General features: G+C 33.7%; 1 protein-coding gene across 2 annotated transcripts in view; it reads right to left on the bottom strand.

Moving 5' to 3' along the window:
* LOC140447274 (uncharacterized) overlaps positions 1–18,602 on the bottom strand; it is a 52,240-nt gene that overhangs the window by 12,215 nt on the left and 21,423 nt on the right. For both annotated transcript variants that reach the window (XM_072539838.1, XM_072539839.1), the window contains 10 exons: positions 15,464–15,785; positions 12,519–12,827; positions 12,073–12,437; positions 11,584–11,800; positions 11,138–11,523; positions 10,774–11,072; positions 9,460–9,917; positions 6,542–6,809; positions 1,582–1,720; positions 1,249–1,496 (listed from right to left, as the gene is read on the bottom strand). In XM_072539838.1, the coding sequence (XP_072395939.1) occupies positions 1,249–1,496; positions 1,582–1,720; positions 6,542–6,809; positions 9,460–9,917; positions 10,774–11,072; positions 11,138–11,523; positions 11,584–11,800; positions 12,073–12,437; positions 12,519–12,827; positions 15,464–15,785 (3,011 nt within the window). The remainder of the gene's footprint in view (positions 1–1,248; positions 1,497–1,581; positions 1,721–6,541; positions 6,810–9,459; positions 9,918–10,773; positions 11,073–11,137; positions 11,524–11,583; positions 11,801–12,072; positions 12,438–12,518; positions 12,828–15,463; positions 15,786–18,602) is intronic.

The raw sequence follows: 18,602 nt of genomic DNA, 5'->3' as shown, positions 1-18,602 counted from the left end.
TCCATCTACCTACTACCTGACAGTAATGCATCCTATTTATAAACTCTTGCCGTACTCTTTCAAATGTGTCGGGGGAAATTGCCCTACATTCTTCAACAATTCGTTGTTTCAAAATGTCAATATTGTCGGGTGCTGTAGAGTAAACTTTAGATTTCAAGTATCCCCACAGAAAAAAAAATCTAATGGTGTGAGGTCCAGTGACCGCGCTGGCCATTCTATCGTACCTCGTCGCCCAATCCATCTACCACGATATTCCTCATCTAGGTAACGTCTTACTGCATCATAATGGTGTGCAGGAGCACCATCCTGTTGAAACGTTATTTCCAAGTTGTCGAATTCATCTGGATTATCCTCCAGAATTTCAAGTATAAAGGTTCAATTGCATTTTGTAACATCTCCAGATACACTTCACCGGTTAAGTTAGTTTGGAAATTGAGTATGTGTTTCACGACGTGAGGATTTGTGTCACTCCAATACCTCACATTGTGTGTGTTAACATTTCTATCGACAGAAAAAGTACTTTCGTCACTAAAACAAATTGTGTTTATGTAATTGGGCTATTGGTTGCACCAAATTTTGATGAAAAAGTCCTTTGGCACATAAAAATTGGTTGGAAACATACAGTTGAGTCCATGGTTCTTTACCGGTGCGTCATCTTTTAAAACATACGAAATAAGTAGAAAATTTACTGCACGCAACAGAAAGTGTTGCACAGGATGCGAAGAGACAGAGAACTTTTGACCACCATTAAAAGGCGAAAGACAGCATATTTGGGGCACATACTTAGAAATGATAAGTACGAGTTGTTGCAGCTGATTATGAAGGATAAAATCGAAGGAAAAAGGGGTCCTGGTAGACGACAAATATCCTGGCTGAAAAACATTCGCGACTGGACAGGGTGAAACACACAGACGCTCTTAAGAAAAGCAGAAGATACAGACGAATTTGCAATGGATATAGCCAACCTTTATTAGTGGAGACGGCACTAAAAGAAGAACACAAAGTGGCCACTGCTTCGATCACGGATTATATTATAAAATTTGAACATTTGAAGTAGCTTGTGTCTTTACTTAATAACACGCGGTAGCTGTGGAAGACAATGATGCTAGATAAAAAGTATGTGTTTATCTCGTCAGGTATTAATGACACACGAGTAAAGAACCATGAACTCAACTGTACAAGAAGTATCTTAAGTGATAACTCGCGTAATAGTATATATTTTTATAACTTACAATAAATGTCGCTTACCACTATCGTCCGGAGATACATGGCTTTCTTCAATACCCCTCAAAATGCTTTGGCAGAGATCCGATTCCAACGGAATCGGATCGTCGGAATCTCTATTGTATATAGTAACGGCAATGTGAGCTGGATGCGGAATGGGAAGCGGAATCATCATCTTGTCTGGTGAAAAAGGACGGCTGTGTTTCTTCCAGGGCATCCAAAGGGTCGCCCTGCAATTCGTTTTGAGAGAACCCAGTGCGGCAGATGTATCTCTGAATAAAACAGTAAAACTTTATATCTTTAGAATTAAAGAGTTGATGAATCTGAGTTCAATTTTAATATCAAGATTGTACTTACTCTGCCTTCTCTGCTTTCTTCCCAGTGGCAGTTAATTTAGACCTAGGATTAAATGCAGAAACGTCGAGGTACGGAGAGTGAACTTGGATATTTCCTCTGGGTGTATAAACGTTCCCTAACAAATCAGGACCGCCTGCTCCTAGAAAACAAAAGATACAATAACTTTGAATGAAATAATTATCAGAAAGTTACATCTTATTTAAACAAGAGTGTCTTAAAGAGATGGGGACGACAGTTCATTGGAAAATTTGGAAGAAGGCTAAAGTGATCTTTATTACAAAGAGAAATTCTCAGGAGGTGGAAAAGCGTAGTGGGAAAATTATATGAATACCTTATTAACAACAAAAGAATTAGGATTGAACTGGAGGAAAAAAAAGGAATAAGTGATAGGCAGAAGATATTCTATCTATCTATACAGCCCTTGCTGTCCAATTTTGGACATAGGCCTCCTCTTCCTTCTTCCACGTCTCTCTATTGTAAGCAGTTTGTATCCACTTCGGGCCTGCGTGTTTCTTCAAGTCATCTGACCATCTCATTTGTGACCTTCCTCTTTTTCGTTTGTAATTATATGGTCTCCAGTGTATAATCATCTTATTCCATCTGTCGTCTTTCTGTATTATGGTATGTCCGGCGAACTTCACTTAAGTTTTGCTATCTGCGTTAATACATCGGTCACTTTTGTTGCGGATCCAAGTATTTCTTTTCTTGTCTGATAGCCTGATGTTCAGCATTTGCCTTTCCATGGCTCTTTGGGTCTTTGCTATTTTTTCCATGTTTTCCTTTGTAAACGTCCAAGTTTGAGAACCGTAGGTGACCACAGGAAGTATACATTGGTTAAAGACTCTTGTTTTTAAATATTGGGGGTATTTTCTATTTTTTAGTATATAGGAAAGTTTTCCAAGCCAACCGTATCCTTCTCTTTATTTCTCCGGTCTGATTTCCTTTATTTAATTTAACTAGTTGTCCCAAATATATATATATATATATATATATATATATACATATATATTAACATATAAAATAAATTTAAATATAAAATAGAATATAAGAAATGTTTCTTACTTACATTAGCTTACACTTATGCAACTTGCATTACTTTTGACCTAGTCTCGTGTTGCATATACACAGATTTATATTAACTGTTTTTAATAAAACAGTTCAATACAGTTATATAATTGATGTGATTCATAGAATCCTTTATCATTTGCAGCTCCAAGTGTATGAACCTTGGACTGTTGGAAATTATAATTGTTCTTCACCTGTGGCTGATTAACCAGCCACAACGTTGACGATTTATATATGAGTTTTTGGTTTGACCTCACTTGTTTGTTTGTTTTTTCTTAGCCGATCAATGGGGGAAATTTGGTGTTATTAACCACCTTCCCTTTCAATTATTGGTTCCTTACAAGCAGGTTGTCACCCAAACTCATCTTATCATTTAAATAAACCGCTCTATTATTAGGGTTGGTATTTCACCTTGTTGTTCTGTCATAATTAATGACCTCAAGGTTTACTGTCTTTTTACGTTGTTGGCGTGTTTGTCTTAATTAAAGACCATTTTACCGGCAGCATTCAAGAAGCCAGGAGTGGTAATTTCATTATACATTAAATTATTCAATTTCAATATGAATTACTATAATAATGCTACCTAAAGTTAAAATTAAATCATAACTATTGCTATATCGTTGGAAGTGCATCTATGATTTTCTTAGTTCTTCATTCTCTTTTTCAATGTTTTTTTACTTATACATGTTTATATAAAAAAAAAACCACATGTTCTTTTTGCTGTGCTTAGTTTGAACAAATTGTTAACTTTATTTAGTTCAATTTATTGTTTATACATCGTAATCGTATAATGTCCATTTACTTAAGCGTCTTTACAACTTTAATATCACTGACTGCTACATATCTTTTTAAGGTAACACATGTAACAACTTTTCCATGCTTGTGTGGTTTTTTTCATATTGTTCTTTTTAGATGAACTGATGATGCTTTCTGATTAAGAAAGCGAAACGTCTTCAATAAATAGATGAAGTAGCCATCAACTTTGTCTTTTTTCTCCACCTTTTGCCCGAAAAAACCCACCTCTCTTCTGAGTGATTCTTAATTTATATATATATATATATATATATATATATATATATATTTATATATATATATATATATATATTTATATATATATATATATATATATATATAAGAATAAGAAAAAAAAAAGAAGTACTTGTGACTCGTTTGGAACAAATATATAACTGTTTTGGATGGGTTGGAGTCAATAATAGGGCTATTGGTTAACTATTTTTTTATTCTCGAGCTTTCAATTGTGTTTACAATTATTATCAAGAGCTAAAAAAGACAAAATACTTACAAGGTTGAACTAAAAAGAAAAAACAATTTTTGTTAACTTACCAAATAAAAATTAGTTTGGTAAGTAAAAATCACTGCTTACATCTTCAAAATATTTAATAAAAAAATGTTTTAATCTAATAAATGTTTCTTCGAAAATTTTTTTAATTTTGAAAACATTTTTTTAATATAAAAATAATTGAATTTATAAATAAGTTCAAATAGCAACCAATTACAAATAGCCTCAATGTCATAAATGCCAACATAAAATTTTTATTTTTGACAATTATATTGCCAAAAGTAAAATTTCGTTTAAACATTCTTTTTTGTTTAGTAACAAAAAGAAGAAGATTTATTCACCGTTGACAGATGTCTGAAAGAATGTGACAGATATATGGAGAATTAAATATGACATTTTACAAGTTTTATATATAAATCATAAAGAAAGAATATAATTATAAATTTTGCTTAAATTTTGAATTTCAGATCTTTTGTTTAAACTATTATCATTTTTGCTAATACAAACCATTTCCAAAAAAGTCCTTTTAAATTTATTACTTTCACTACATAAAATTTTAATGTTATCAAAATCCATAATATGGTCTTTATCGATTACATGTTCTGCCAAAGCACAAGATGGTTTTTTAATTCTGCAATCACTTTTGTGAGAAATAATGCGATTTGAAAGATTTCTTCCGGTCTCACCAACATATTCAGCCTCACACTGAGTACAACTAATGCTGTATACTAAATTTGTTTTTTCAAATTTGTCTATAGGATATTTAGTTTTAGAATATAAAGATGAAATAGTTTTGATGTTCTTTGTTGCTATTTTTATATTGTCAATAACCTTTAGTGTTTGTATTAATTTAGGTGTTAATGATGGTATAAAAGGTAGTGAATGATAATAGATGTTTTGATTGTTAGATACAATGTTTTGAGATTGAGCAAAAAATGGTGTTAAATTATTTATATTACCAATATTAGAAAAAAGCATCCTCTGTAGCATATCTGGAGGATAAGAGTTTTCAATTAGAATATTTTTTAATTTTAAAATTATCTACAGGAAGATCTTCAATTATTAAAAAATATTCTAATTGAAAACTCTTATCCTCCAGATATGCTACAGAGGATGCTTTTTTCTAATATTGGTAATATAAATAATTTAACACCATTTTTTGCTCAATCTCAAAACATTGTATCTAACAATCAAAACATCTATTATCATTCACTACCTTTTATACCATCATTAACACCTAAATTAATACAAACACTAAAGGTTATTGACAATATAAAAATAGCAACAAAGAACATCAAAACTATTTCATCTTTATATTCTAAAACTAAATATCCTATAGACAAATTTGAAAAAACAAATTTAGTATACAGCATTAGTTGTACTCAGTGTGAGGCTGAATATGTTGGTGAGACCGGAAGAAATCTTTCAAATCGCATTATTTCTCACAAAAGTGATTGCAGAATTAAAAAACCATCTTGTGCTTTGGCAGAACATGTAATCGATAAAGACCATATTATGGATTTTGATAACATTAAAATTTTATGTAGTGAAAGTAATAAATTTAAAAGGACTTTTTTGGAAATGGTTTGTATTAACAAAAATGATAATAGTTTAAACAAAAGATCTGAAATTCAAAATTTAAGCAAAATTTATAATTATATTCTTTCTTTATGATTTATATATAAAACTTGTAAAATGTCATATTTAATTCTCCATATATCTGTCACATTCTTTCAGACATCTGTCAACGGTGAATAAATCTTCTTCTTTTTGTTACTAAACAAAAAAGAATGTTTAAACGAAATTTTACTTTTGGCAATATAATTGTCAAAAATAAAAATTTTATGTTGGCATTTATGACATTGAGGCTATTTGTAATTGGTTGCTATTTGAACTTATTTATAAATTCAATTATTTTTATATTAAAAAAATGTTTTCAAAATTTAAAAAATTTTCGGAGAAACATTTATTAGATTAAAACATTTTTTTATTAAATATTTTGAAGATGTAAGCAGTGATTTTTACTTACCAAACTAATTTTTATTTGGTAAGTTAACAAAAATTGTTTTTTCTTTTTAGTTCAACCTTCAACCTTGTAAGTATTTTGTCTTTTTTAGCTCTTGATAATAATTGTAAACACAATTGAAAGCTCGAGAATAAAAAAATAGTTAACCAATAGCCCTATTATTGACTCCAACCCATCCAAAACAGTTATATATATATATATATATATTCTTTTACTTAGTTCTATAGTTGTTTGTGCAATTGTAATTATTAATTCTTCTGGTTGGTTGGTCATAATTTTCGTTTTATTATAATTCATTTGTAGACCTATTTTTGTTGAATCGCCATTTAATTCATCCATCATATTTTGTAATTCTTTCCTTTTATCAGAAGATATAGTATCAGAAAATCTAGATCTTCAATAAATACAGTCAAAGAAGTGACTCCAAAGATAACTGATGGAAATCAACTCGTCCTCAAAAGATATAACCTTCTATAAACGTATATACGCCTATATTCGTTGGTATTTTATCCAAACACACTTTAAAGCAATAAAAAATAATTTAAAGTTTAGAATAAATATATGCTTACCTAATTGAGCACATTGGACCATATCGGTGTACCGGCTCAGGTCAACCTGCGAGTGTGAATCAAGCCTAAAACTAGTATCGGTATGATCCAGTGGCGTTAGGAAGTCTAAACTAAACAGTTCCGAATACAGAAGTCCGGCCAGGCCTGCCCAATCGCCGGGACTCAGCGCTCGACTGTCCCAAAATTGATCTTCTGTACAACCCAGTTTCGGAATGATTTGTTTTGGATAAAACCGTTCCAGCATCAGGGCACCTTGCTGAATGGAAATCTGAAACATTAACATAAAATCATTATGTATAAATATATACAGATTCGGTACTGTTTTAACGTATGTAAGGCAATTAACAACTAACCATAAAAAAAACGTAGATAGTGCAAGCTTTGGAATATGTCTTCCTTTTTTTGGGTGGATAGTCACCCCCACTCAAAGAATTCATCATAAATACTACGTAACCTAACCTAACTTTACTTTTGTAAGAAATACAGGGTGTTTCAAAAAAAGGTAACCCCGTCTCTAGGGTAGGAAAAAAACTGAAAAATAATTGTGGTTTGCTTAGTAAAAAATTTTTGTAACGCCATCCGTTTTCAAGATACAGGGCGTTGAAGAAAAAAAAATTTACGCATTTTTTACGATTTTGCCGAAACTACTGGCAACATTGTAATGAAATTTTATACGAATATGTTTTGGAAGCTGATACATCCCATGAATTTGTTTTTATATCTGATTCTCATAGAGGGCGCTAGTTACACGGATCGTACTACTAAGTATTAGTCAATATAACTTTTTTAAGTGTATAATTATTAATCAAAATTTCAAGTACACTTAAACATCATTCAATTTTACACGAAAAAGGTACTCTTGGTAAAACTCGATACTGTATACCGTTTTCGGAATATTTTGATTTGAAAATTATGAAGTAATAATTGATGCTGGTAGTAATGATAAAGTTCTAATAGGTATACCTCTATTTTCTCCAAGTGTGCCATGGAAAACTGACATTTATTGATTGATGTTGAGTTGATTTATGACGATAAATCAACAATAGTTAGAGTTTTGAAACCTTGTTATTTATAAAATCAAATCAAAATGTACTCAAATGTTGAATACACTAACATGTTATTAACCTTAGGCGAATGTTTAGGATGTTCTAGTGCAGCTGTGACACGTTATGCAGAAAAGTTTCCTAGAAGAAACTTACCAAGTAAAAAAACATATAGAGCCGTTGAACGACGTTGTCGAGAAACTGGGAATGTGAGACCAAATAAAATAAATTCTGGTAGACCAAGAACAACAAGAACAATTAATAAAGAAAATATTATTTTAAATTTACTTGATCAAGATCCAACAGTTAGCGTAAGGAATATAGCAAGACAAACAAATACTTCTTCTTCAAGTACTTCGCGGACACTGAAAGAACAGCAATTACATCCTTATCATTACAGACAAGTCCAAGAGCTCTTGCCAGATGATCTACCGGTTAGAGTGGATTTTTGTGAAACATTGCAACAAAGGACAGCCCACAATCCAAATTTTTTAAAATGCATTCTTTTTACGGACGAGGCCACGTTTACGCGACAAGGTATGTTTAACTCCCATAATGCACACTACTGGTGTGATGAGAATCCACGGGTCAAAGGAGTATCACATTACCAACACTCATTTAAAGTTAATGTTTGGGCAGCAACTTTAGGTAACAAATTAATAGGTTATCATATTCTACCTGGAAATTTAAATGGTGATATGTATCTTGATTTTTTAAACAATTCCTTATTCGAGATATTAGAAGATTTAACGCTAAACGAGCGAAGATCTTTATTTTTTATGCACGATGGAGCTCCACCACACTTTGATAGAAGGTGTCGTAATTGGTTGAGTAATCATTTTCCGAATCGATGGATTGGTAGAGGTGCAGAAGCTCCGATTCATTGGCCTCCTCGGTCATGCGATTTTAACCCTTTGGACAACGCAGTTTGGTCGTATATTAAGGAAAAATCTATGCTACAGAGGTAAATTCACGCCAAGAATTGGAAGAAAGAATTCAACGTCAATTTAATGACATCATAGCTGATCCCCTATCGTTTAGAAGGTTAATGGAATCTTTAGAAAATAGAATAGACTTGTGTATTCGCGAAAACGGAGGGCATTTTGAACACTTACTGTAATTGAATTTTATTTTATGTTCTTAGTCATTAATTTAATTTTCTTCTTGTGAGTTTTGTTTAATTACTAACTATTTTATACCAGCATCAATTATTACTTCGTAATTTTAAAATCAAAATATTCCGAAAACGGTACACAGTATCGAGTTTTACCAAGAGTACCTTTTTCGTGTAAAATTGAATGATATTTAAGTTTACTTGAAATTTTGATTAATAATTATACTCTTAAAAAAGTTATATTGACTAATACTTAGTACGATCCGTGTAACTAGCACCCTCTATGAGAATCAGATATAAAAACAAATTCATGGGATGTATCAGCTTCCAAAACATATTCGTATAAAATTTCATTACAATGTTGCCAGTAGTTTCGGCAAAACCGTAAAAAATGCGTAAAATTTTTTTTTCTTCAACGCCCTGTATCTTGAAAACGGATGGCGTTACAAAAATTTTTTACTAAGCAAACCCCAATTATTTTTCAGTTTTTTACCTACCCTAGAGACGGGGTTACCTTTTTTTAAAACACCCTGTATAAGAGCTCCATTAAAGAGTGTCAAATAGAAGGAAACATTCACGTTTGGAAGCAGTTTAGTTCCTACTAAACTATGTAAGTAGTTTCTACTAACTACCAAACCTATGTAGACGCTTCTGTTTGTGTCTCGCTTCAATGTAATTTGCAGCTTTCTCTTACTCTTTCATATTCTCAATACCCAATTTTTTTTAAAGTAACGTTTTTTCAATGAATAATATATTTTTACCTTCAAATCTGACGTGCTAAGCTTGACTTTACTCTTGACCGTAACGCTAAGGCCCGTCTGCAAGTCTCTCCTCCTCTTCTCCAATTTCTCGTGCAAAATACCCATCAAATCCTGCGCCTCCTTCTCCAAACTCCTGTACGCCCCGTTCTTGGCAAGTTGAGTGGAAAAGCTTCCGAAACAAGCCTCGACGAAATGACTGAAATCTTTCTGGGGTTGGACGATGGTGCTCTCGATGACGGATTGATAGGCAGCGAGCTCGTCCCACTCCATTTTGGCTTCGAAGGCAGCTAGGGCTTGTTCTGGACTGATCTGGAAGTAGTAATCGGAAGCTAAGCCGGGGCCTGCTATTCGTTTCACCACGAAGCTGTCACTGGCCGGAATGCGACCGCGTTTTTTGATTAACATATGGAAGATCAAGGCGTCCCAGAGAAGACGTAACCAGTAGCGGACGAAACCGCCTGAAAATTTAAAATTTAATTAGTATTTTTCAGATCGTACAAACATTCATGCCGAATAAAGTCATTTTTCATACCAGCTTAATATTAAAAACGTTTAAATGATAGTTAAACGTTAATTCAATTTACAAATACAATTTATAAAATGGCAAAATCTATAAACACTTCTCCAAAATAATTTAAAGTAACTTCTTCAACGGTCTAAATAAATCTCAATATAAAAAAAACATACTTAAATAAAAACTCATTTGTCCCCCTTAGCTTCGCCGCAACAAACTAAATAAGGTTTTTATTCTTCAAGATTTCTGAATCTTCACAGTTTAATGCTAAAAGAATTCTTTAGCAATATACCACCACATATTCGCTCAAATTCATCTTTGTCGCAATACCTAAAAAACACAATGCGAGAAAATGCTCAGAATATCGATTAATTAGCCGAATGAACCACACCTTTAAAATTTTAATAAGAATACTTCACAACAGAATTATACGCAAATATGAAAAAGATCTCGAAGATACCCAATTTGGTTTTAGAAATGTTATGGGAACCAGGGAGGCACTTTTTGCACTTAACATCCTATTACAAAAATTCCGTGACCAAAGAAAAGATGTATTTGCATGTTTCGTGGACTTCGAAAAGACATTCGATAAAGTACAGCATGTAAAATTAATGCAAATACTGAAAAATATCGCAATACATGACAAGGATAACACTACGAAAAACCGTCACATAACTTTTTATTATACTGTTTTCCTGCCCAAAAATTTACGAAACAATTTAAAAAAATTTCAAAATTTTTCAACCAAAAATTTAATTTTCTCAGGATTTTGAAAGTTCTGTTTGTATACCTGAACTTACCTGCTAAAATCGTAAGCGATATCACGGGACACACAACAACAGCCACAAATAAGGCTAGCAAGGGCTGTAAACAACCCTGAAACGATATATTCCACAAAACTGCTTCCAATATAACAAAAAATCGGTTCCGTTGTTGTTCCGGACTATCTAAATCGTAAATAAGAAGATTGGTAACTTGAACTGCTAGTGTGAGAGCTGGCATCCAAAGAACGCAGGTCAGAGCGACAAATAGGCTGGCAAAAGTCACTATAAAACACGCTATTGGAAAGATGACTACTATGAGGACTGTACCAAATAACCTGAAAATAAAAAAGATGAAGGATTAGACTAAATCATTGCTGTTTAATACTTCTAAAAAACTTACCCCTTGATGAAATAATTCCAAATTCTATTCAGATGTCTAGTAAGCCCTTTCCCTATGAACCCTGTATCAGGCTTGGTTTCAAAATGTGTCCTAGATTTTGAAATATGCCTCCAAAGACTCAGTAGCCTAGACATCAGCGTCGGAGTTAAACTGCTTTTTCTAGGAAACAAAGTTCCATTAACCTGGGACAATTCTAAATCCGCCATGAAAGGTTCAAGACAGAACAGAGCCCTTAGACCTACTGGGCTACACCACGGAAGAACTATACCGAAGAAGAACATGGCGTTCCAAGTCCAACACCAAGTGCGATGGAAGTAGTTGAAGATCCTCCATATGGGCCAGCGAGTTGTTGTGGTCCTGATGGTTTCTTTTTCGACTAGAAATACCTACAATCGCAAAAAATAAGTACTGATACCAATAACAACGCAGAAAATTAATATACGTACTGGTTGACTAGGATCAGACCGAGGAGTGGTAATACTGGTTGCCTGCTTGCTTAAAACAGTCGGTACTACCTCTGACTGACCTTGGAAGTTTCTTCTAATTATCCAATTTTTCGGTAACCAGATCTGCGTTGGCCATAAGAAGCTTCTGGTTGGTATTTTGTCTTTCCTCAGCTCTCTTAGCAAAGCAGGTTCCCTTTCTTTCATAAAAGTTAAATCCCTGGAAGGAAAAGAATCTTCAATGAATTAATGTAACAAACAGACAAATAATATTGCAGAAGAAAAAAATAACAAAGGAGGTTTAATAAAATTATATCGTGTACGTGTCAAAATACGAAACAGAATGAAAAAAAAATCTCTAAAAATACAGTCTACAATGTATCATATATTAGAGATAGTTTTTCATTGATCTCTATCTACTTTTTGATATTTATTGCTCTCTCTAGAAACTGTAAACATTAATGAATTATTAAAATCTTTAAAAATATTTACCTATTAAGAAAATATACAGTCTGCAACAACCTCTGTGAATTGCACAACATCAAAGCCTCTTCGTGAGCACTCCACTGATTCTCTTGACTAAATTTTTGTTCGGCAGCTCGAAGTTTGGCCCTCAACCACGGTCCTATTCTTGACAAAACCGGATGAGTGCTACACAACCTAATTTTAACCTCTTCCTGTGACTTATACAACCGATGTTGGACGTTTTCTACAGCTCTGTGCATCAGAACTACGCTTTGTGCTTGCTGGACCAGAAGTTGCCCAAAATCTTCACCTAGAGCCATGATGTCTGGATGAGCAAGGATGCTGTTGTAGACTCTTTGAAGGTATTCTTTCATTACGGCTTCGTTGACTTCCTAAGACGAAAATAGTAACAATGAAGTTTTTGCTTTTTAATTACATTGATTGGTTTGAGACTTAAAGTGTTTTATTCTTACCCTCTCGATATCCTCATCAGGCATCTTCTGAGTCCTCAATTCAGCGATCAGTCTTTCTCTAAAATGCAAGAACCATCCTCTTGTTTCCCGCTCCAATATAGAAACTAAAATGGGCAGTAGCTTTCTCATTAGCGATCTGTCCCATAGTCGAAGATCTAATTCAGATCCTGAAGGTGTTAAAAATTTATAGGGGACAGAAACAGGAGGTTGTGAACATTCTCTAGTGACCTCGAACTTCTCGGTAGCTGCCCTTCGTAGCTGTTTGCGGATGAAAGAACACAGTACTTCCAAAGAATCTTCATTTTCAGGCTAAAATATTTCCAAATAATTCGGAAAATTATTATAAAAGAATAAAACAATTTTAAGTAGTAAAGGTACGAATATATGGCTATATAGAAATTGAATATATCTTTCCTAGTATATCTTTCCTATATAACAAATAGAGTGTGAAACCCTTCCCATATGAGTTGGCTCACCTATGGAATTTGCATTTTATATCGATTACCATAAACAAATTAAGCTCTGCATGTTTTTATAAGTTCCCATATTAATTAATATGCCATTTTTTTAATATCTATTAAAAACATTACCCTTATAGTTTTTTATTTATTTTCAACAATAAAAAATTTTTCACTAAACCCTGGCTATGCATTCACTTATGTCAACATACGTTGATTTTTCATAATTACGTTAAATCCAGAGGTACCTATGGAAAAATGACATCAAAACAATAAAATTTCAGTTAATGTCAAATGTATTTTGTAGTATTGTAAAGCTTTTTGCCGTTTGTGGATTGTACAACGAGTCCAGGTAAAGTTATCGATGAGAAAATTTGTTCAATCATTATTAGATTTTTTAATTCTGGAAGCTCCAATGCGGAAATCGCGAATATGTTCCAATTGTCACGCTATAGTGTAAGAAATTTAGTAAAAAGAGAGAAAACTACAGGTTTGGTCGTCACAAAACCTAGAAATGTACGAAAAATAAAATAACCGAAGTAGATCGAAGGGCATTAAGACGCATTATAGTGAAAAATCGACGAGCAAATTATATGGAGTTAACCGTTTTATGGAGTGACGTTATTGGAAGACACGTTTCTAGATCAACATGTCACCGAGAGGCCTACAAATTAGGATTTGGTACTTACAAGGTAAGTTTTATAGTTGAAAAAACTCGTACGAATTGTTTTTAATAAATTTCATTTTATTTTAGGCTAAGGAAAAGCCACTTTTAACATTACAACAAAAGAAAAATAGACTAAGATGGTTAAAAGGGCATAAAGATTGGACTCAGACGCAATGGGATTCAATTCAATGGAGTGATGAGTCCAGATTTGAAGTGTGTGTTGGAGACAGTAGGTGTCGCGTCATTCGCAGGAAAAATGAAGCTTTCCATCCCGACTGTCTGAAAAAAGTAAAATTTCCTGCATCTGTCATGATCTGGGGCCATATGGCCATCTGTCATATCTTAAAAAGGAGTTTAAAATGGATTGAAGACCATGACACTTCTGGAATGGGTTTCTAACAGTCCCTACTTGCCCCGAGACTTTGTGGCGCGAAATGAAAAAAGCTTTGAGAAAACATCCTGCCAGATCCGTCAACGAAGTGAAGGAAAACATCACTGGCTCGACAACCCTTTTTGGGTCTTGGCCTGTTCCAGGATTCTTCTCCATTCTGATCTGTTTCGTGCTTTTTTTCTCCAGTTTTTTATTTTTAAGGTTGTTATATCATTTTCTATTTGTTTTAAGTATCTCAGCTTCGGTCTTCCTCTTTTCTTTTTCCTACTGACATCTGTTTGAATATTTTGTTTGGTATTTCGCCTTCTTCCATTCTTTCTACATGTCGTATCCAACGCAGCCGTCCTATTTTAATGAATGTTATAATATCCGGATCCTGGAATATTTTATATAGTTCAGAGTTGTATCTTCTTCGCCATATTCCGTTTTCTTTTGTGCCCTTATATATGTGTCACAAGATTTTTCTTTCGAATGTGGCTAACAACGTTTCCTCTTTTAGTGAGTGTCCAGGTTTCTGAGCCGTATGTGAGTACCGGTCTTATTAGGGTTTTATATATTTGGCATTTTGTTTTTCTTGCGACGTTATCTGATCTTAGTTGCCTAATTAAGCCATGGTCAACATTTATTTGCAATAAATATTCGCCTCTTCACTTCCTCCGCAACGTTATTATCAGACGTGCCTAGGGATCCCAAGTATATAAAGTTTTTTACCACCTCAATGTTGTATTCTCCTATTGTTATATTTTATGGCTGTCTTATTTCTGCGTTTTTACTTACCTGCATATATTTTGTTTTGGTCTGATTGATGTTAAGACCACTATTTTGTGCAGCTCTATCATTTCTCTTCTTGATCTTGCGATTATGTTAACATCATCTGCAAATGCTAGTATTAGCACGCTTTTATTAATGATTGTTGTTCGATACATTAAAACCTCCAAAATTTACGCTGCGCTGTTATTTTTTTTCTCTAAAATTTAATTTTCTTATCAATCTAACGTTGGGCCAACTGCTATGGCAAGGGGCTGGTATATGTACATAGGTAGCAACTGAGCGTTGCTACGTAGAGTCCGCATAGAGACTACGTCTCAGGTCCAGCAACCCCAATTGTATTGCGTTGCCGTGAATTAAATCTGTTTAAAACTTAACATTTTACGAATTTATCAGCAACGATGTAATAAATAACAAATTTAATAGCATTTTAAAGGTTTTTGCCCACTTATTTAGTGGCTTCACGCATGTATACCTGGTAACAGCACTGATGATGGACTTGTTAGTCCGAAAACGTTCTGTATACCTTTATACGAAAATATACCTTTTATAAAGGATTTTTTAAATAAAATTTTGACATTTTTATTCAGTAAATCCTTTGAATTTACATAAAGTTTACAATTATATGAGTATAACTCTGTTCTAGCATAAATTTACTTACCCTACACACCAATTCTGCTACAAGATACTTATTCCTCTCTTCTCTCAGCTTGGATTCCAAATTATGAGCTTGAAGACTAGGAATTCCAATCAAAACATCGACTATTCGTAGAAATCCCGCCAACAGAGCCCTCGCCGCCTGGGAAAGACTAAAGAAATGGGACACGAGCCTTCCTTTAGCTGTCACAACTATAAATCTCACCGCTAAAGCTAAATCGTTCAACAAAGAATCGTGGCTGTTCAACAGTCCTTTTTGTAATAGCTGCGACAGTTTCCATTTGTGCTTTTGCCCGGGAAAGTTAAGAGATTCTACCTCAAACACCCTGAAAATATTTTAAAATAGATTTATGACTTTTTTGGTTTGTCTTGCTACATGTAGTTGTCAAACAGTAAAACTTGCACAGAATTTTCACACAGATTGCTAAAGTTACGATTAGATAGATTGCAAATAAGCTAAAAATAAGAAAAAAGAACTCAAACTAAAACAACGTAAAATAAAAACGTTAAATGTATAAAGAAAACAACAATAATTTAATGTTTACAAGTTTTAAAGTTATTTTTACATTGTTTTAAATACTTAGAAAGCTCGATGATGGATTTTGCCGATGAAATTTACGAAAATATGAATTCTATTTTGAGTTTTTGATTATATTTTCATCGAATGAGTCAAAGGGTATAATTATATATTTGGAATATATCCAAACAGACTATTTGGAAATAGTCTGTTCCCAAAATGTGAAAAATTAGAAATGGTGATATTGATGAAAAGACAATAAACATTTCATTCTTCATTAAAGATACAAAAAAATGCCGTCGTCGACTCGCTCCTCGCCGCCAGCTTGCCATCTCTCTGTATGCATCGTATAACCATCGATGTGCGCTTTAGATGGAACACCAGCAAAAGTATAAAAGATTTACAGCTCTCATCTGGTTCTTTGAGTATTGATCAAAGACCAACCGTTTTTACCGTCTGCGATCGAGTATTGATCGAGCGCCTCCGATCCTTTTCCGTTATCGAGTAGTAATCGATCAGCCACCTCTAACTTAGATTAAGTATTGATTAGCTTCACCAGTTTTTTGGGTATTGGCCGAAACATTCTCCTTTGCTTCATCCATCCTAGTATCGCCAATATCTATTTTTCGCAGGTATCAGCAGGGAAGTAAACTGGACTGCTCAAACTATCGAGGTATATCAGTAACCAGTACCTTAGTCGCCTATATGGAAGGATACTTCGAGACATTATCGAACAAGAATATAAGGAACAAGAAGAAGAGGAACAATCTGGCTTTAGAGCGGGAAGGAGCTGCACCGATAATGTGTTTGTTTTGAAACAAATAATAGAAAAAAGATCAAGTACCAACCAAGAAACCCACCTTATGTTTATAGATCTTCAGAAGGCCTATGAGACTGTACCCGCTAAAAAGCTATGGAAAGTTTTGCAGGAAACAAACATTAACCACACAGTAATTAACGCCCTTAAACAGCTTTATGAAGGATCAACGTCGGGAATAAAAATTGGAAATAGACTTTCAAAAAAAATTCCTGTAAACAAGGGACTCCGGCAGTGGTGTTGCATATCCCCCACATTGTTTAAAATCTACGTGGCGAAAGCACTGTATCAGTGGAAGAGAAAGTGCAGAGGAATGGGAATTGACCTGGGAGAAACTTGCCTATATACCCTACAGTTTGCAGACGATCAAGTTCTTATAGCCAACGATAAAGAAGACCTGACATATATGGCCAGAAAACTACAGGAAGAATACAAAAAGTGGGGTTTAGAACTCAATACACAAAAAACAAAATATCTCCCAATAGGCGCAGAACTATCCAACATTCAGATGGACACAACCGAAATTGCATTCTGCACTGAATATACCTACCTAGGAATTGATTTCGACACCACAGGCACAGACAATAGGGAAATTAGAAAACGAATAACCCAGGCCCGTAGAACAATTGGATGCCTTAACGGAGTTCTTTGGAGCTCAGAAATTGGTAAAAGACGAAAATACAATATATATGAATCTCTCATAAAAACCAGCTTAACCTATGGTACAGAGACATGGAGACTAACAGAAAGCAATAAAAGAAAACTCGAAGCAACAGAAATGGATGTATTTAGACGATCAGTTCGAATATCTAGGGCAGACAGAATTAGAAACGATGAAATAAGGAATCGGATGGGGGTAGATGGATCACTGGCAACAGACATAGAAAGGAAACAACTTATATGGTATGGCCATGTTCAAAGAATGCCAGAAACAAGACTACCAAAAATCGCCATGAAATGGATACCACCAAATCGTAAGAAACGAGGAAGACCAAAAAGAACATGGAAGGAGGGAATAACAAAGGCAATGAGCTCCCGAGACTTGACCGAAGAACAATGGAATGATAGAAATTCGTGGAAATTAGGCATCGGACAACGACGCAAGACGTTTTGAAACCGATATATATATATATATATATATATATATATATATATATATATATATATATATATATATATATATATATATATATGTATATATATCAACAGTGGACCGCAGCACCGTCAATTTTATTGACTAGTATTCGTACTTTATTTTATTGTACATGTTACATAGAAGTTAATTTTTTTTAATTTTTTATTTGAATCTTTTATTTAGCTAAGTAACTTGTGTTTTAGTGAGTCTGTTGTCTAATAGAGCTAGCCGTCACAATATTCACAGTTAAGAAAAAACTTGCGAAATGCATACACACTGCAGAATACTCATTGGTCGCAAGATAGTAAAATAGCTGTCGAGGGAGTAGGGGTCGAGTCGTACCTCGTGTCTCTAGGCAATCAGAATCTGTTCACGAGTAATTGGTTAAGCGCGATTTTTATGGCTGCGAATAGATTACAGTTTCCTTTTCTTCGACAATGGTGTTAGGGTATTGATGAATAGCCGTTGGAATCTTCGTACGACGTTGGGATGGTGAGTCGTTTAGACCAGTTTTAAATCAAATATAAATAAATAAAGGTTTTCTCCCAAAGGTTTGTGGAGATAAATCATATCATATGATAAATTTCCATTGAATATTTAAAAAATTATTCAAAAACTCAAAATATGCACGACGTTTATTAAATTACAAATAACACATCAGCAAAACATTATGG

This window comes from Diabrotica undecimpunctata, chromosome 8 (genome assembly GCF_040954645.1).
Source record: "Diabrotica undecimpunctata isolate CICGRU chromosome 8, icDiaUnde3, whole genome shotgun sequence".
NCBI classification, from domain to species: Eukaryota; Metazoa; Arthropoda; class Insecta; order Coleoptera; family Chrysomelidae; genus Diabrotica; species Diabrotica undecimpunctata.
Note: the sequence above shows the minus strand (reverse complement) of the source record. Positions and strands in the feature narration are given on the sequence as shown.